Source organism: Pseudochaenichthys georgianus, chromosome 12, assembly GCF_902827115.2.
Source record: "Pseudochaenichthys georgianus chromosome 12, fPseGeo1.2, whole genome shotgun sequence".
In the NCBI taxonomy this organism is placed as follows: domain Eukaryota; kingdom Metazoa; phylum Chordata; class Actinopteri; order Perciformes; family Channichthyidae; genus Pseudochaenichthys; species Pseudochaenichthys georgianus.
In genome coordinates, this window is record NC_047514.1 from 4,607,277 (window position 1) to 4,628,287 (window position 21,011).

General features: G+C 43.5%; 1 protein-coding gene across 3 annotated transcripts in view; it reads left to right on the forward strand.

Annotated features, from left to right (window-relative positions):
- The first annotated feature begins 12,794 nt into the window (after positions 1 to 12,794).
- The window catches only part of whrna (whirlin a), a 201,616-nt gene continuing 193,399 nt past the window's right edge, over positions 12,795 to 21,011 (forward strand). For all 3 annotated transcript variants that reach the window (XM_034095925.2, XM_034095927.2, XM_034095926.2), the window contains exon 1: positions 12,795 to 14,330. In XM_034095925.2, coding sequence (XP_033951816.1) covers positions 13,587 to 14,330 — 744 coding nt within the window. In that variant the 5' untranslated portion in view covers positions 12,795 to 13,586. The remainder of the gene's footprint in view (positions 14,331 to 21,011) is intronic.

Genomic DNA, 21,011 nt, shown 5'->3' on the forward strand with positions numbered 1-21,011 from the left:
GCTCAAAGCGCTTTACAAATACACATTACACATTTTTTAATTTTTTTTTATACATGCAATGGTCACTGTGGAGAATACCCACAGGAGCAAGTTCAGGTGAAGTGTCTTGCCCAAGGACACAATGGCCTGACGCAGTGGGGCGGGAGCGAGTTTCGTACTGGAGTACCCCAGCACTCCCCCTTGATCTGATGATCAGATGCACAGACCACTGCGCCACCCGTCCCAGTGAAATCTGAGCAGAACCTCCGGGAACCTGGCCAACACCTCAAGAGCCGAGTTTAACAATCGCAGCACCTTCAAGTTATACTTTGCTCACTGCACACAGCACTTTGACAGGAAGTGTCTCAGAACATCACCTGTGCAGCGCTTCCTGCCTCCAGGTGCTCTCTACAATTTAGGAACAGAATGATTTCAAACGGCTCAAAGAGAAATGCACCCTGTGCAGAATCCCTCCTGCTAACCCCACCAGCAAGGGACCTGCTGCCGAGTGGAAGACATCACCTCCAGCTGGCTAACGATGCGCTGCTCTTCAAAGCCTCCTGTCTCGAGGTGTACAGGCTCCCTGAGGGGGAGGGTGGGGCAGGGATTCCTCTACAGTGGGTGTCCTCTTGCAGCTCAACTAGCGCTAGTGAAGGAGCTGCTCTACCTGTTTGGATCCATTTCTAATGAGGCACCTCTCTGCAGACAGGCTTCTTTCCCCCCCAAACCCAGTGAGTGACAGGCAGTCTGATGGCCTCTGAAGGGAGACCGGGCACCTGAAGCCCCCGAGTGTGGATCTGTCACTGTTGAGGGGGTGAGAAAGGCAAACACACAACTATATGTCAACATGAAACTTCCCCACTTGATTACTAAGGTAACGGGTGCTACACACGTGGTGATTGTGGCTCTTATTATTAGACACTGTTAGTAACATAAACAACTTATTATGGGTTTCTCTCCCACCCGTCCCACACATGTTCAAAGCTGCAGAACTGTCACAACAGCTGATGATGTGACAGGGTAGGATCTCACCCCCCTGCAGAGATACAGCAGGGACATTGGGGGAGATTTGGACTGCGGTTCAGGATGTGGAGCCAAGCCGTCTCCTCTCGTTTTAACCGGGGCTGAAAACCAGTCACAGACCAACTTGCAGCTTCTGTAGCCATGGAGACAGAGCATCACTGCCCTGCAGCATGGAGCCTCAGGTAAACCGTAGTATCTGAACACCTTCAGTTACTCAGTGACCTAAGGATGCAGACTAGTCTATCTGCTTCTATATTCAGGAGGAAACTGGGTCTGTCCAGGACCACCCAGTGCTACACCTGTGCTCTGAAGTCTCAGCAGCCCTACAGACCAGCTTGTACCAATGTTTAACTGGAGCTGTGGTCTAAAAAGGTGATAACAAAAGTATATCTAACCCCTATCCTATACATATAAAACATCACAAGGTAAAGGAGAGAATTCATAATTACTTAAGAAAAGACGATGTTAGGATCAAATTGCGTAATTCAATACAAAATTTCTCAAATGTAGCTGTTCTTCCAAGCGCGAGCAAATGCATGGATTAAATATGAAATGGCAGCACATTTGAGGTCATATTCTTTACTTGAGCTGTCTGCCGGTTGTTTTAATATAACTAATGGCTCTGTAGTTCTATTGATTACAAAACAGAAGACTCAGCTAACTTGAATGAATGTGTATACTTTAACAACATTCAAGATTCAAATAATATAAGAACCCGGAGTTTGGCTGTGTTCAACACTCATTTCCTTTTTTCCCATTTAGGCTCTAATGTCCTTTTCAATGTACTTTAAGTATAGCTGGATGAACATAAGGTTTGATGGGCTGGATGCTACGGGAGTGTTTCTCCTGGCAATGTGTCTGTTTGCTTTTACATGTTGTTTAATGTTTTACCTGAACTATTATTTTACATCCTCAATAACGAGATGTTTTGTGTTTCTACTAGCAGCCTTTGTTTTTTAAAAGAACTAAAGTGAGCTAGGGGAGCCTGCAGGCATGCCTCAGGCACATTGTAATGCAATTTATAAAATAAATTAAAAAAAAAAAAGTTTTATTTTTCATGCAATCCGAACACTGGGGTCTGCATTTGCAATTATTACATTCCCTGTAACATCCAGCATCATAGTTGGACTGGTTGTGCAATACTTTTTAATTGATTAAAACATTGATGTCAAAACATACAATATGTTGGAGCGTTAGCCAATAGAAGCACGAGTGTCACATGATGAAGTCACTATGTTACGGAAGTAAACAAAGGAGTCCAATGGAGAGGTTTCAGGAAGAGGGGGGGAGAGAAACTCCCTCTGGAGGAACACAGGGAGTTTTACCTTTGCAGATAGTGTTTTTGAGAATCCATACAGAAAACATAATTTTGCAATACTCAAGTGTATCCATATTTGTTCCACCCCTAATTTCCTATACAAGTGTATTTTCTTATGAATGACATGCACACGCAGTTTACCCTGACATTTAAACACAGTGCTAAGCTAACTGTCAGATTACCTTGCCGCCCCTGTTATGACTGCAGCACTGAAGGCAGGAGGTAACACCCTGGGATTGTCTGACTTGAAGATGGGTATATTATTTATTAATATACTATCTGTTTCTATTTTGTGTTTCCCATCTACTTAATACCAGCCCGTTCTGTAAATCCATACAAACATAAGATTGATTTATTATTTCAAGGAGGTAAAAGACACAAGGTGGCTGGATAAGCAGCGGTTAAAATACTGCAAATAAATCTCCCAGCGCTGCTTGGCAGAGAGGCAGAGCTTAAACGATGCCCAGTTGCCAAGGGCCTTTTCAATTGACTTCAACCTATAGATTGTCTGCATCATGTCCCCCTGGCTGACATATTGCCACTTCTTGCATCGAAGTCTTTCAAGGTGCAGATGTCAGCTTCCTTTGCATCAACCGGCAGGCTCATTATACGACATACAGAATAATTTATATAATATTTGAGTGCATCATATATTACACTGTGGATATATTTGCAGCAATCTGATGCCAAAACTAGCATTTGTTTAACTTTAGGTTCCCTAAGTGTTGTGCAGCCAGAATGACATATCATATATTATAGTATGATATATTTGGTCCGGAATACCTGGGAGCTTTTTGATATTTTCTTTTTCACCTTCTCACCATCTCAGTTGCTCCGCTCTGTATGAGTGAATAATGTTCAGAAACCTGGATGAAGAGTTATCATGCTGAAGTGGTTTCTAAAGGGGTACTACAGATAGCATATCCAGGTTCTTTTTAGAGATATTCCAAAAATCTGATCAGAATACTCATGAAAACACCCACAGAGAATAATCTGCATTGATCCAATTAGTGTTTCTACCAATTACAGGTGTGTGATGTACTGCTAGAGGCAGATGGTTTTAAATTTGATATATAATCCAACATTCTTTAAATCTTGTGTGCATAATTAGGTGTGGGATACGATATACTTTATTGTCCCGGTAAGGAAATTTGTTCTGGACTCCGTCCTGCAGTTCCGCATACTGTACATGTACATATACACACATAGTGGACATTAAGAGACATACACATATCATCAGTCATGCACCGTTTGAACAAACACAATGGCGACCTATTGCACAACCCTCATTGCCAACATTTGAAAAGTACATTTCCTTACATTTGACGACATTTCATTTCATGAAATGTGATGTTTCCCAGAGTTGCATGGCTGCTGTTGACCTGTGTGTGGATGCTGTGTGGAGTATTGTAGTAATCTGTTGTTTGGCACTGAAAGTTAGCTTAAGGCTTAAAGCAGCATCTTTCTCCCTATTGAATATGAAGAATACACTTTCTGGAATAAATTGTTACCCGAGGGGGAAATTAAAAAGATGTTCACACTGAAGGCACAAACTGTCACTACGATGTTTGCCAACAGATTGGCTGGAAAAATGTCTTATAAAGAGCTGTATTCAAACTTGGTGAGTGTTGCCTTGAGATAATGTTGCACATGGTCTTCAATAGGCAATGTGTGTCTCACTGCCTGTAGGGGATGTTTAGGTTGGATTAGAAGTTTTTTTACTTACAAAATGTGCAAAAAACTCATGTTTACAGCTGTGGGTTGTGCACATTTCAGTCTAGTGTATTATGTCTCTTTTGTTCTTCTATAAAAACTTAACAGGAAACTTTCTGCCATTTCTGAGCTTTATTTTTACCAGGCTTGAGATATAGTATGACCGTGTCAGGGTGTTTTTGATGGGAATTCCCAGCAACCTAAAATGAGCCTCGTTGTTGTTTGTAATCCAGGCAATAAAGGGTATTATTAACAGTATTCTTTATGTTGAGAGTTACAGTCGTCTGAGTATAGCATGAACAGGAGGGGGCTAAGCACATAACCCTGTGGTACTCCGATGTTCAACACTAGCGTGATACTCTGTTGTAAAGTGTAGTTGTAGTACTCAAGAAAGAGTTCTTAGTTCGCCAATCAGAATGTAGCGATTGTCATTTTCTTACGTTGATTGCCATAAGGAAATTGTTTAGCCATTGGGCCAAATACGTGCAAGCTTGTACAAGCCAAGGCCGGTTCTGTTTCAATTGTAACTTCTGGTCTTTTTTCGTGCCTGTTTTTTTTTTTATCAGGGCGAGTTTCAAGATGCTTAGAACCGACTGGTTGCACATGAGCAAAGCAGGGATAACCGCAACATGAGGTGGAGTCAGGGGTTCACCTGGCTCTGGACAGAGAGACAGATGACAAAGTAGAGACATTAGTTCAGCAACCCTCTGGAGGGTTTAACTTAATTAGCAGTGTTTAATGTGTATAACCAGAATGGCTATCTCTGTGCAATAATAGAAACATCATTGGTTTATACTCACAGCTTCAGACCCAAGGCCACTGACACAGGGTGGCTTGATGATAACACTTTTTGCAACGGTGCGAAAGTGGTAAAGTAGCTATTAATTTACACTGATGTCAAGTGCACTCCAGAGTGTTTCAGTACACTAGTACATCGCTGTCGAGTGTGTATACAGCTTCAACAGAACACACGTCTGACCATGCTCATACCCAGCAGTGATGCTACGGTTAGCAAAAACAGTTTTATTGTTAAAGCTTTTTGTTGCTGGCTATATTACTTCGTAGGCTCCTCAGTGTTACCTAGGTATATCATGGCACAATTGCTTAGAATGTAATACATATCTTTAGGATTTTATCCATGTTGTCCCAGAAAAGCGTCTTTCAACGTGAGATGCAGTGAAATACTTTCCAGCCTGTGTTTAGGGTATCCTGTCGTGTTTATGACTTATGCTATCCTGCTATGATGCACCTCTGGCTTGATTCTATCTTGATGTACTACACACCCCTGCTGCCTTCAGGTCTCTCCTCTCCTCCACCTCAGTGTTGGATGATCCATGGGTTGTGCAGACTCGCAGAGCAGTGTGACTCCACTGATCACTGAGAGGTGAATTCATGTGAGAAGCCAGAAACCTTGGAGCCAGGCTGCGAGCTGTGATCTATCAACCAAGAGTCAGCAGCATCCCTGTGGACTCAGGTGAGGCATTAAAGGTAGAGGGAATTAAGGAATGGAGGAAGAAGAGATGAGGTTGGCCAAAATGTTTTCTTGATATAACTTTTGGAAATTGGCTTTTGCTTTATTAATAACCAACCAAACTGGTTATCCTGGCAAGTGTTGTAAGATGAACTATGTTGGACTCTTTTTATTTTCCCCCTTTGCAATCAGCAGATGTATTCCTACAGTCATTTATAGTTTTTCGCATGTACTTATTGTGTCACCTCACTCCTTCTGCTGTAAACTTTTAGTTGTGAATAAATAATGCCATGGCAGTAGCTGCTATTGTAGCACTAAAGCTGTTAGGGCTCTGAAGGTTTGTTAAGGACATGTGTGTTCCTCAGATGTCACTCCATGATGTGAACCAGATTGTTGTATGGTCCCATTACGTTGAATGCATTTGCCCTGAATCTCTGAAATATATATTGTTATCTCATAACTCTCAGAAAAGTTTTCATAGAAAAAAAAGCTGCTCTGTTTTTATGAATGATCAAGATACCTCAAAATACCAAGAGAGCGTCTCAGTTAATGAGAGCTTGAATTCACGGAAGCAAACTTGTCGCCCTTGTTTGTTTAACTCCAGCACTGAGAAGAGAAACCGTGTGTGTGTGTGTGTGTGTGTGTGTGTGTGTGTGTGTGTGTGTGTGTGTGTGTGTGTGTGTGTGTGTGTGTGTGTGTGTGTGTGTGTGTGTGGTGTGTGTGTGTGTGTGTGTGTGTGTGTGTGTGTGTGTGTGTGTGTGTGTGTGTGTGTGTGTGTGTGGATCTGTCCATCCGCAGCAGCTCGGCTAAATGTGATGTGATTCCACGTCAGACTCAATAATCAATCGCACACAAACACAGTGGAGCTATCTTTAGGTATGGATCAATGGGGTAATGTGAAGGGAGGCAGATCACGAGTGAATGGACAACTAAAGAGGATGCTACCAGAGTCTTGATGTTTAAAAGTCATGATGATTTAATTGCTTTAATTACTTCCCCTGAAGGTGGTTTGAAGACAAAACAAAAGGCTTATGTTCTTCACTTATGTCCAATGTCTCTGGTTCTCTTCAAAGCATGTCTACCTTCTTCTTTACATGCTATGAAAACTTTGCAACAGAAGGGTTACTCATGTAGAAAATTAGAAAGATAAGAAAGCAGATTTACACAAGTGCTGCTCGTTTTTGTTTCCAGAAATCCAAAACCTAATCTGAGAATGAAGTAGTGTGTAAAATGTGGTTGTACATTTTAAAAAACAAGCTAAGGATGACATGTGTTTTGCGTCAATAGGGAATGACACATGCCTCCTTGACTGCAGAGTGCTTCAGACACAGCAGGATTATACCTCCCTCTTTTAGAAAGAACAAAGCAGTACGGTGAAATTAAATAGATAATAAAGAAGAACAAGAATAATTGCCTGAACCAAAACGATAAGATTGATGCCAACATTCAGCATGGGATTAATTAAAAACGTTTTCCCCGTTGGCTGTCATTAATGCAAAGCTTGTCTCTGCTGTTAAATGAGGGAGAGTAATGGCAGTAGCTCCACCAGCACCAATCATTGCAATCAATACCGCAGCCTGCAACAAATACTGCCTCAATTTTACAGTTCCAATTATTTTTGACTGCCAGATATGTATTGATACCCTGCAGAGTATTGTATCAATACTTTTTTGATAAGAACTTAAATGGCTCCTAAGCAGTGCGGTTTTAGTGTTGTGTTGCCTCGAAATAGAGTTAGCATTTGAGCACTGCCCGAAATAAGGTCTGTTTTTAACACAAACTTGGGCGGTTGCAGTAAATACCCCACTTGTGAATGTCTGAAGCTGTGTCATAAAAACGGAAGTTGCTAAAAAGTGGCTAAATGAGAATTCTAAAAGTCATCGCGGCAAACATTAGCCACCTTTAGCTTAGCGCTGGTGAAGAGAAGTCATGTGACCCTCACCACCGCTAAGCTAGGCTAACAGGTTGTTTCATCTGTTAACATGAGACATTTGTTTTAACAAGTGTTTTTCGTGATATTGTGATAACTGTGTGTTATTTTTTATTGTGAATAAACCATATTCCTCCATACTGCACCGCACTACTTAGCAGCGCGTCTGGCATATACAGTGTGTGCAGTGCAGCAGTGGAGTGTGTGCGAGAGCCGGTATCAGCAGCCGAGTCACGAGTCCAGCAGGTTTTTCTACTTAACAGTCTCATCAGAAAATGCTAAGTCCTTGGGGAAAACATGTACACTATCAGCCAGTCCAGTCTCCACCAGCACAGCCTACATACATCTGCACTTTATCACCAAGAGTCCCAACCTTTTCTCATTAATCCGTTTTTAAGCACTTTCATACTTTTTAATTTAGAATCTTCCAACTTTTTCCAAGTTTCCACACATTTATTTCTAATTATATAAGTGACATAAGTTATGCTAATGTCGCTATCAGTTGTACTCTGGAGCATCCTTCAAAACCAATGAGTGCCTCTTTCTTCCAGATGAATACTCAGGCTTGCATATAAAGGTTTATAGTGTGAGAATCTCAGTGTTGCATGACTCGTTAAGACGTGACTTCATTCTGAGTGTAAATGTTTCAGACACTCGGTTCCACTTCCATGCAGCCTGTCTTCTCCGACTAGCTGTTTCTTTCTTGCTTGCTTTAAAACAAAAATAGTCACACACATGACTGAGGGCCACATGCATCAGTTTCGACATGCTGTTAACTGTTGATTGGAAGTTGATAATACTCTCTCTTCAAGTTAAGTGTAATGATTAATATTGATTGTGCTTTTGTTTTACGAGGACTGTAATGCATTCAATACTCAACGTCTGTTAGACCTCAATGGTTCACACAATGGACGTTGGTGAGTAACACTGCATGTTAATATAAGTTTTGTTTTTTACAAAAAATCCACTGGGAACCTTTAAGCCTGGAGTTATTCAACCCACCTTCAAAAGAAAAGAACAGATATCAATTTAGCAAAAACCACAATATGATAAAAAAAAAAAAATGGCTGAATTTCTAATGCACTCAACCAATATTCACTCTCCTTTTAACTTAGCTGTTCCCCTTCCAAATACTTAAACCAATTTGATGGTAACACGTAGCAGTGAAGTTGTGGGTCGCTACATTAAGACGATGAGATGAAATCACTGCACAGCTGGGTGATAATTCTCTGTGCGTCCACTATGAGCATTTCACATGATGCATAGTCCTTTGACCCTCTGTGAATACATCACCGAGGTCGAATGCAGCTCCACACACACGGCTTGTCCTGTTTCGAGCTCATGTATCTTCCATTTGACCAAAACTGATGACTCTGTTAAGCCCTTAGTCCTACGCCGGTAAGCCTATTAAGTGTAGTCTTTAAGCCTTGTAAGCCTTCAGAATGATTACAGTTAGCCATAACATGTGCTAATTTACTTGAGTGGGCAGCCTTTTTTAAAATGTATTCTGGGACAAAGTGCACTGGTCACCCTGATCAACTAGAGGACCAATAGAATAACAGTAAAGCTGCATTCTGTCAGCACACACGGTCACAGAGTATCGTAATAGTTCATCTCACTGCGGTCATCTCTTCACTAACAGTCGTTGTTCTGCCACCAAGAGAGAACCCGTCTCCGTCCGTCTCGGGTTCAGCTCAGAGCTTCTGCACTTACAATGGAAACATGTGATGAAAGTGAAAGTCGTTAGCGCTGTGTGTGTTTTCATGACTTATTTCTTTCTGTTCGGATTCTTCTCTCTATCTTTCTCAAACAGTTTCTCTATCTCTTCTCTGCTGTATCGTTTGTTGTGCAGTGTTGTCTCTAATGTTTCCCCACTGGTGAACTCCTCTAATTACTGTCATCAATCAACTCCACACACACACACACACACACACACACACACACACACACACACACACACACACACACACACACACACACACACACACACACACACACACACACACACACACACACACACACACACACACACACACACACACACACACACACACACACACACGTGTACACACACTGCACATTTGTTTGCTTTATCAACACTTAGCAGAGCTGAATAACACTTCCCAGTGTCACCTCTCTGTCTCTCAGATTTCTGAAGTGGTTTTCTTTACATATTCATTCATTGCATTTTCACCTTTCCTTTCACGGTTGTTGGTGTACATTCATGAGACCGTGCTATCTTTAGACATTTGAAAAGGACGGGGTTTTTTCTGATATATACACGCTCTCTTCCTTTTTTCGTGTATTGATTGTCCTACTTCTTTATTTCTTTAGATAATTGTTTACTGGTTAGTTTTCTTGCTCATTTTGGGTGCTTTTTTTCAATCTTTTGGACGACGTATCTGCAATTCTGCTTTTTCTCCATTCTTTGTTATTGTTTGTTTTCTCCACAGAGCCCATTGCCAGCTGCACTCTGCGACCACACAGCGGGTGTCCACTCTATCATTACACCCACACTGTGTACATGTGTTGGACCTCCTGCAGGGATCTGTTCCCATTACAGAGTTAATGAGGTCCACTGCTGGCTGGTGTTGGTGAGAGGTCCGAGTGGGGCATTCAATACCATTGAGATCAATAATAACCGACACGCTTAAGCAGCAGATGGGCCTCTGTGATCTTACATTAGTGACCATCTCTATGTATATAATCAATATTATGCTGATGATACATTACTTGTTAGACGCTTTTATCCAAAGCGACTTACATACTCCGTACTGTGGACAATCCCAGGGACACAACGACATGCTGACTGCAGTGGGGTTTGAACCTGTGCTCCCCTTATCCGGACACCAACGCACTAACCCACTGCGCCACAGCCTCCACTATTACACTATTGTACATCTCTGCCTCTCCCAAAGACCCCAATGCACTGCATGGTCTCATCTCCCTGACATTGATATAAGGAAGGGACATTAACCTGGCCCTCAAAGACTATGGGTTTGTGGGTAATTTGACAGGGCCCTCATATATGCCCCCACGTGTTGGCGCTGTCGTGTAATATCATTTCACCAATAAGTCCTCATTTGAAGTCTGGTGTAATATCACAGTTTTCTTTCTCAACATATACTGCCTATCGGTCTAATCTGTAATATAACCTTCTTACTGTCAACAGGACAGTGCTTGGAAGGCTTTTCTGAAAAAACAAGACTGAAAATAGAGACGTAGCGAAATAAATAATGCCCCGATAAACACCTTACTCTGAAACCTCGCATATTCTATCAGACGATGGCGATCTTATCTGGGTTGCCTTGGTCGCTGCTTTGCTGACAGTGCTGCTGTGTCACTTTAAGGATGTAGAGTGCTGACTCGTTCTGTGTCGTCAGTCATCTGTGCTTTAACCTCGATTCCTCCTCTGGTATTCACTGCATTCCTATCTCATCTAAGAACTCTTTCCCAAGTCCTTTTTGTCCTCCAATTGCCAATTTCCCACCTTAATACTTCTATCACCCAGCACTACTTAGCCACCGTTTTAATTTAAAATGTCACAATGGAGCCTTTTGTGAGAGCAGACAGTCCTCAGTCTGCCCTGGTCGGCCTTTTAGACGCTTGAGTTACTGGTTAATAAGCCAGAAGGAAACATTTGGCCCTTAGCAACAGCGTGTCTTAAGGGACACTCAGCTCAGAAACGCTGCCAAACAAGCACATTGACCTCCGTTGACATCGTCACCGTTTTGCACTTGTGAATGATTACTGGGCTGCGTTCACCTCCACTTTGCTGCTTCAGGCTGCAGGGCATCTTGGATGAGAGATTCCAGCAGAAGTTAAAATTCTTCACAACTGGCAAAGATTGATGTTTTAATCCACATAAAGAGGAATATGAAAGAAAACATTTTCACAGATACAAGTGGTCAAAAGGAGCTTCCTACTCAGGAGAGAAACACTACTGCAATCAAACTTAAAAGATGGGAAACCATGTTTTTATTGTTAGCCTCTCATGGCTTTTATGTTAAACATATTGGCCATCGTATATTGTTGATGAAATAATTACCAGCCTTCACATAAACAAATAAACAAGATCTGAACATAGTTCTACATATGTGTTAAGATTGTATTCTATTATATTCACAGAACATTTAACCCATGAGAACCCGGACACATTTCTACTTTTGGGGAAATTAAGGGAAACATCGACTAAATAGAACACCTAGAACACATTTCTGACAAGAACCCCCCTAGAGTCAAATATCTGACATGTGACATATATATGTCGCATTGGGCTTTAATGGTAAAATAACGCTTATTTATAGCCCCTCCTCCAACACACACGAACGCGCACATGACCAATGAGGGCACGAGATAAGTTTGTGCACAGATGGAAGGCTGACAGGCAGGTAGGCCATCCAGTTACTTTAGCCGGGCCGGCTCAGATGATTGGTCGTGCTTTTTACAGCGCTACGGCTTCCACAGATGACATTTTGTTACGGATTTGTTGTCAAAGCACTTCAGATATTCATTGCTATCGGGATGTTAAGAGCATTCCATGGAATATAACAAAGTGTATCTCGAGCCGGTTTCTCAAACTACCCCACCTTTAAAGAGGATGATTTTTTGGTTTAAATTAGTTTGAACATTCTTTGAATTGAAGAATAAAGAATATATGAACTAAATGTAATTTATTCAGCTAAAGTAACTGAGCAGATCATAATAATATTTCTAATTGTGCATATATGTCACTCCGGGTTTACTGTGAACGTTTAGGGTTAAAGTCCCGATGTGACACCAGTGTCACATCGATGTTCGTCTCATTTGTTTCATAACGATTAGATCAAGAAATGTTTCCACAACAGGTTAAATGTAATAAAGGACATATTATGTACGCATTTTAATTCTTAAATGGCTTGAATTGTACCTTTAGCAACAACACACTTTTGAAATGTAGTCTGGCACATGAACATCTTGGACATGTTGTTATGGGAACACAACATCAAATGACGTGGCCCATGACCCCCCAGACTGTTCAGTGTGTGTCACTTAGGGACTTCACGAGATAAAATAAAGGCTAAAGCTGTATAAGGAACTTTCCAGAACATTTAAATGTCATGTGATGTGACACCTGTGTCACGCTGGGTCCTTATAAGTAGAACCATTTTTAGATTTGACAAGCTGAACAGCCAAAAGCATGGTACACTAATGTCTATTTAAAGTCCTGTTTAGTAACCAATTGTCATAAGCACGAGCGCACGCTGTAAGTAATAACAAGCCATGTATTGGCTGCACGAGGCTTCTGCGTCACTTCCTGTTAGAGGACTGTCAGAGGAGAGCGAGCCGCCAGCCTCAGTCTGTCGCTGTAGTAACGGAGACACCGTTCAGCAGGTCACCGCAACGGTACCGAAAATAAAACTAAACCAACACAAAAACGACTGAAACGCGTCTTTCGCGCCGTGTAACTCTGCTGGAAAGACATTTCTGTCAACTTCACTTCGTTTGGAACTATAACCGAGACCGGAGCGGGACGTTTGGACTCCTCGGGACCCTGAGCACGAGCTCGAAAACAACTTTTTTTCTGCTTCTTCGTTGAGGGAATAGCTTTTCTTTTCGAGTTGCTAACGAAGCAGAGGACGAAGTCGCCTACAACTTTTAAGTCCTCGTATTATTGTTTTACTCCGCCTCGTGGAGCTGCTGCTGACGGCGAGACACCAGAGAAGCGGCGGCTCGGCGGCCACCTGACCTGCTGGGAAATTAGACCGTAGCTAATGACAGCAGGGTGGATCATACTGCTGCTCATTACTAAGCTCTGCGAGGAGCGGGACGGGGTTTCCGAGAGGCTGTTGCATGTCCATCCTGACCAAGGTGAAGTTTGCAGAATCCAATTAATGATTTCAAAATTATGGTAAGTGCTTATTCATTTGTGTCAGCTGTGAAATTGAATTAGCTGGACTAAACTGCCCGTAGAAGTTTCCCCTTTGCATTGCCTCACTTAGCCAATTGCTACTATTCGGCGGATCATCTGTCAGAGGCGGGCAGCATGGATATAACCGGAGTGCCCGTCCTCCAGCGGTCGTGATGCCAAGCGCCGGTGTAAACCCGGGCTGCGAGCCCGTAATGCCTGCTCTCTAACCAGTGTGGCGCCGTGTCCCGGTCAGCCCGCCACGATGAGCAGCACCGACTTGGAGCGCATGTCGCTCAGCTCCTCGGCCAACTCAGTGGCTTCCAGTGCCCGGACGCTGTCGGCCAACGTGAGGAAACTGCACAACGCGCTCAACCTCCTGCTCAACGACTTTGAGAGGGAGCAGTTCATCCACTGCCTCAACGTGTACCACTCCAAACGCAACGTGTACGACCTGGTCCAGACCCTCAACGTCATCCTCAACGCGCCCAGCAAGCGGCAACTTCTGCCCATGCTTCGGTTGGTCATCCCCCGCTCCGACCAGCTCCTCTTCGAGCAGTACACCTCGGAGGGCCTCTACTTAAAATCGGATTCAGTTGCGAGCAATGGCAACGCCGAACCCCCGCCGGGAGACTTCCCCAGTGCCAGCCCGACTCCCCCGGGGCATTTCTCACCAAACAACCCGCCGGAGTTTCAGGTGGCGTTGCGTGGCTCTCCGGACAGCTTCAGCACCAGCAGCGAAGGGACAGCTCCCCTGGTGCCTCTGCTCGGGAGGAACTTTGTCCACGAGCCGCCGGGCGAGATCCGGCAGGTCACCATGAAGAGACACAAGAGCAACGAGGGCCTGGGCTTCAGCATCCGCGGAGGGTCCGAGCATGGGGTCGGGATCTACGTGTCCCTGGTGGAGCCGGGAAGCCTGGCGGAGAAAGAGGGTCTTCGAATCGGCGACCAGATCATGAAAGTCAATGACAAAGTCTTCGACAAAGTCACCCATGCTGATGCTGTAAAGGTAAGTTATTGATGTACACTTTGAGCTGTTACACATGTAATCCTTTCCATGCAGGCTGCGAATTAGTATCCTGCAGAAAGTTGGTTACTAAAGGTCAACGTCATGGGAACTTTTGTATCCTGTGTATAATAAGCTCATGCATCTTATGTTAATTATGTGTTTGGCCTAAGAGTCTCACATTGACCTCTTGAAGCCAATAAGCCACGATTTGTTAAGGGAAATGGATTTTGTTGTCAGGAAGCAGCTGGTCTATTTGTTGTATCAGCAGGCAGTGTAGTGAACTGCAACCGTAGTGTAGTGACTACCTCTAAGCAGCATGCTTGAAACCAGACTCCTTTAAAGCAGCTGATGTGTGTGTGTGTGTGTGTGTGTGTGTGTGTGTGTGTGTGTGTGTGTGTGTGTGTTGGCCCTCCTACTCTAAAGCTATACAGTATTCTGTTGTAGTCTGTGCACTGTGGTTGATGCCACTGAGTGTAAATCACATCTATTAGTAAATTAGGTGATAAAAGTGCATGTCTGTTTGTGAAGAGTGATTTAGGAGGAGACCTTGTGAGGCCCTTGGTTTTATGATTCCTAGGAGCTGTCCATGGTGCTGGAAATTCATCTGAGCGTGTTCTTCTTTCTCCTGACAGTGTTTTACTCTTTTATTCTATCTCGCATGCTTTTCTGATCGAGTGTGTGATTAATCTCCTTCTCACCTGCTCTATCCACATCACATGGATGTTTGTTATTTCACAATTCATCTTTGAAGCATCTGACAAATTCCACTCATTTTTGTTATGGTCCTCATTGTGGAAGACATCTTTGGATTGACCAGAATAAACATCCATTACGAAGACTGGAAGAAACATATGCTGTCATATACAGTTCAGTCGGCCGTAAAGTACAGTGTGCACATTCTGCAAAGATGGGGCAAACTCAGCAAGGGGTGGTCTGATGGAGGAGGAGGGGGGGGGGGGGGGGGGGGCTGGGTTTGAATTCAATATTTGAACTGAGCTGGAGACGATGTGTTCCTTGTTGACACGTTGGAGGCTCACTGAGGGGAGTGCATGCGTTCAGATGCAATGGGTGGGAGGTTGCACTTGTATGTTGTTGTGACCTGGCTCAAAAGGCCACAGAGGAGACACACCATCTCAAAGGTCATCAAAATATGTTTATTTAAGCAAACAATTCAAATCAACCAAATTAATGTAAGTGCAAAGTAGGTAAAGTACGAGGTGTGGACGTCAGTTGTGTCAGTAGTGTAAATGCAGGGTGAGCGTCGCATGGACATGTATGTGTTCAAGTAAAGCAACTGAAGTACCTCATAGCACACTCAACAGAACCAGGTGGCTGCAGGAGAAAGCAGAGAGGAGACAGAGAGGCTCCAAGTAGCTGCAGGGCAACTGAGTCTGCAATCAAGGCTGGACACAGCCACACCCTTCCAGATGAACCCACAGGGGCATCACACACGGCAACAGGTTTCTGTTGGTTATCCAGTACATGCCTCGTTGTTGTCGCATCGAAACACTCTTTATAGTTTCCCTTGACTTTTGACATGTCTATGCAAAGCGACCATGTGGAAATAACACCATTTTAAGAATATTATTGCATAAGCCATCAGCGTCCTGATGTGTAATTATGGTGCCCTTTAGTTTGTTCACACACTCGTAGAAATGACACCAATACATGTATTCTTGCAGCATTGTTCTCATGCTGCAGCGACCTCTCTCATAAAACACATTGTAATCCTAGCAGAATAAAATATAATTGCTTCCCATTATTCCAGCTGCTCAGACTGCCCTGACCTGTAGCTCCTGAAAAGGATAAATAAGAGCGGGAACAATAGTCCCTGTACAAAGTGTGAGATCTCTATAAGCTGCTTTTTAATATTGTGTGTCGTTTGAAAAGTCACAAGTCTGTTCACAGCCATGGATTATAGCTCAAATGGAGTCCTTGGTACGTGACTCTAGTCATGTAGGCTCCTGCCTTCAGTATACCTCTTCATGCAGTCTATGGTATATCCACATCACTGCATTACGTTGTACTACTTTGTATTTTGAGCCTTTAACCACTGGTTCAGTCCTGTGGCGCACATACTCTGGTTCCCTGTGTCTGAGGAAAATGCGTAATCCCCACGTGCTAATACATCATTATTTACTTGCTTACATTATAAATGAGGTCATTGGCCTAATGTTGTGTTTGTAGTTCCTCTAAATGTGCTCTTCAAACTGAAGACTGCGACAGACCATCTCTGCTCTCACACACAAACTGTGCGTCGGATAGAATGCTAATGTTCCAATCAATTCTCTCAAAATTCCATGTTGATTTTTTCTAGGTTTATTTTGGAGTATCTGGGTCGGCTGTGAGACTAAGGAGGAGTGCAAACAAAGGTCCTTTAAAATATGCTGCTTGTATCCTCTGTAAGAGAAGAAGGACTTTTATTAACACATGCGGTTTATACACACAGTACACACTTTTTACATCATGCACATATATAGTTGAGAGGTCAGAGCGGAGGCAGCCAGTCTAGCCGGCGCCAGTGAGCAGTTGGGGGTCAATGCTCAATGGCACTTCGGCAGTGGCCCAGGGGGTGAACTGGCTCCTCTCCAGTACCAGTCCACACTCCGTATTGTTTGGTCTGGCCGGGACGTGAACCGGCGACCCTTCGGTCCAAAGTCCAACGCCCTACAGACTGAACCACTGCCGCCCTAATAGTATGCTGTTGCTGGTATTAGTCTGACTAGACATGCACTCAGAACGCTGTCTCCAAGATGAAATCCCCCTGGAGGTCATTACTGCTCCACTTGACATGCGTGAAGTCCGTAATGCTTTCTGGGTGTCGGCTATTACATGCTTTGAGGTCTGTAATCATTGCACCCATTTACACCTCTGGAAGCTACAAGGGAGTTCATTACCCGCAGGAAACAGGAAAGCATTGTACACACCTACACAATTACGTTTTATATTTGGTGGTGATACCAGACTATTCCATTTCTACCGTAGCTCATATTTGGTTTGAATATTCCACTCAATAGGTTTAGTGAAAGCTTGAGATATGTGAGGTTACATTTCAACATGTTATGCAACCCCTTTTTCACCTTTCATTCATTATAGTTTGTAACTAAAGTGACATGCACGCACTTTGAATGGGGAATTGAAATATCACAAAATACCAGCCAAGTCTGACTAAAACAGCTGACTGAATTTAGGCTTCTGGCACATTTGCCGGATGAAATGCCGACCTTGAGTAAGCTGCTTTCTGGAAGCTTTTGATGAATGCATGTGTGACAGAAATCACATCTATTTCCCTCACCTCAAACTGAACTCTGCTCCCACATATCATCCCATCCCGAAGCTCCAGTGCGGCGGCGCCGCGTGCATCCAATGACCGTGTGGAACGTCGTCATAGTGATGATGAACCCCAAAAGAGTTATGACCCAACTCTTGTTCCTCCTCACAGCGCTCATCAATCCCCCTTCAAGCAGCAGCAGCAGCAGCAGCAGCTTCTACAGCAAGCCACGGTTCTCCAGGTTCACCAAACAGCTGACATAGTTAGCCAATAGATTTGCAAGAAAGTGGAAGATGTAAAAGAAATGATGACGCTGGCTCGTTTGGAGCGTCTGTTTGTATCTTCAGAGTTTATTGCACTAATTGTAAATCACTTAGCATAAAAGCAGCAGCTAAATATAAATGTAATTGAGATGCCTAACGTTGAAGCCGAGTTAGCTATAAAATCTTCACGAGGTGATGATTGTTGAGGGCTGCGTGTCCTTCAGCTTTGGGTGTGTGTGTGTGTGTGTGTGGGATTAATGCAGCTTTTAGAAAATACATAAAATGAGAATCTCCTCTCAAAAAATGGTAGATTGAGTTTGTATGCTGTTGCCCTATTGCTTATGTAACATGATATATGAAAGTCACTTGGCTTTGCCATCATCACACACACATTAATAACAAATCATAATCTCTCACAAATAAGTCGTTGCAACTTATTTTGTTCCCAGCACAATACTCGTTGGCAGTATGTCTCCCCGCTCTGTGACTCTACTTGGGCTTAATCCGCTCCACTGTAGCAAACCTGTGTTGCCTGATGAGTTCAGGGATGGCCTCTGGAAGCATCCGATTGTTGTGAGCGCCAGGGGACGAGTCGAGGGCTTACAGCTGTATTCCTTTCTGCCTCTGAGCCATCCTGAGAGGCGGCCTTGGCCCCGGAGTCACTGCCAAGGTTAGCTCCCCTGGCTGCGGTGTGGCGGGTAGTCGGGAGATGTGACAGGACGGGATGAGGGACATCAATCCTGTTGGTTTGGAGTGGACCATCAACCTCAGACTGCCTGTCCCACTGACTGTTTCATCTCATTGGTCTGAGCAGAGTGTGTGAGAGGGAGGAACAAGGGCGACATGACGACGTTGAGCCACAGACACACGAGAGAAAGAAAGAGAAAGATGCGAATGGAGATTGATTTTCATGTTTTCCGATCTTTTATTCTGCAGTTGTTCCTATTGCTATTGAGACCACCCCCCCACAGGCACTGTGCATTCCTCCATCACATGCACAGATGAGTAATATTTAACTCAACTTCCCGTGGAAACTTTCCGGAAATGTACCGGAAATGTTCCGCCCCTTTGCAACCCGAGCTACCACTGAGGAAACACATTACAAATGGGTGAAAACGAGTCGGTGAAATCAATGTGTTGTTTACAGTATGTCTTCATCTCCGAACGAATCATTTGTCGAGCTGCCAGGAATGACTGCCCCAACAGAATGTCATGAGGAGGAAGAGAAGCTGAGGGATGCAAACGGAGACCGACAGGACGAAGTGTGAACGCTGCATGTGATTGACACACACTGTACACAGATGCCTGATTGACATTCTGGCTTAATGGAATTGTTTCATGACTCAGCTCGAGGATGCTTTTAGTACGGTGGGAACATTTTCCTAAATAGGAGGATTTAGATTGTCTCCTCGCTGAGTTGATCTGTGTTTTGGCCTATGATCTTCCGTGGTTACAGCTCAGACCGTGTCGTGTGGTAGCCAGTGAATCTGCATCCGAGTCGTTTTAGTGTTAAGACACACTGCTGCTGTAATCCAATAGAAGTGCCCAAGAGAAAAACATTGTATGACGCGCAAAAACTCAGTCTTTCCACCGGTATGCGTTTGACGTCTTATTTGCAAACGAAACAAGCAAACATTCAGTAGTGTCTAGTCCAGGGGTTGGCAACCCGCGGCCCACGGGCCGCATGCGGCCCTTTAAGCCCTCTGCTCTGGCTCCCTTGAGTTTAGACAAAAATAAGAAGAAAATAAAAGTATTTGTAGGACTATTTATATTTTGTTGCATGGTTGAAAATGTTTCGTATCTTGTATTTTGAGGTGATACTGTGAGACATAAATAAAAAACAAAACGGTTTTAATTAGGTCAACTAAAATATGCGTCACATCCTGCGCGAGCGCCTTTTCTTGGAGGCGAATAACCCCCGGCTCGATGAGCGAACTGTGGATAAATCAAAGAAAAGTACCGGAGGAACACAGGATTTAATTCTGCGTGGACAGAGTTATCTGCTTTCACAGCAAACGATGCTGGTTTACCGGTATGTCTGATATGTAGAGAGAAGTTGTCAACGGTGGTGCAGCCTTTACGAGGGAGAGGAAGACAGCTGACATCGTCAGTCATAATTCAATGGGGTATGTAATTTATTTCAGAAAACACTTTTTGTTATATTCCATGGAATGCTCTTAACGTCCCGATAGCAATGAATATATTAAATGCTTTGACAATAAATACATACAAAAATTAATCTGTGGAAGCCGGAGCGCTGTAAAAAGCACGACCAGCCTCAGCCCGGCTAAAGTAACTGGATGGCCTACCTGCCTGTCAGCCTTCCATCTGGGCACAAACTTATCTCGTGCCCTCATTGGTCATGTGCGCGTTCGTGTGTGTTTCTCTGTAAGAAAGTCTGAAGGAAGAGGCAGATTTTTTCCGGTTGTGTATTTTCAAATTCTAGCGCACTCGAGCTGGTTTCTCCATCCTTACCTACCCTACCTTTAACTCTTTTTAGGGTGCAGCTATATGTTTTATTTATTTAAAAGTGGGCCCATTTTAATAATATTTTGTTTCCCTTCAAATGTGCAGAGGACTCCCCAAGTGCTGTGTTTAATTTATTTTAAAGTAGGCCTGTGTATTATTTTAAATTTTCCTTATAAGAGTTCTTTGTTTCTTATTAGAGGTTAACAGTTTTATATCATGTAATAAATAGCATAATAAATGCAAAAAACTGTAGTTTTTGTCGGATATAACAATACAAAACTATGAAATATGTTTTGCGGCTCCAGACAAAAAACTTTTTTTGGAAAAATAAGCGAAATGGCTCTTTTGGTCAAAAAGGTTGCAGACCCCTGGTCTAGTCCATATCCACTATGTGATTGCGTATGCGTGCATGCGATCAACACAAATGTCCCTTCTCCAGCTCACTCCCCCTCCGTCTGTGACAAAGGGCGCAGGTAAAAATAACCGGATATATAACCGCAAACGTCACCACACAAATCCAATAGACACGCCCACCACCTATCGTGACTCAAAAAGTGTGCCGTAACAAACACAGAAAACCCTCGACGTGTGGCTCCTACTACACACACTGAGCATGGCAGCACATCTGATTCTGACCATGAGCAGACATGAGGTTCTGAGCCCTCCGGTCTGTCCGCT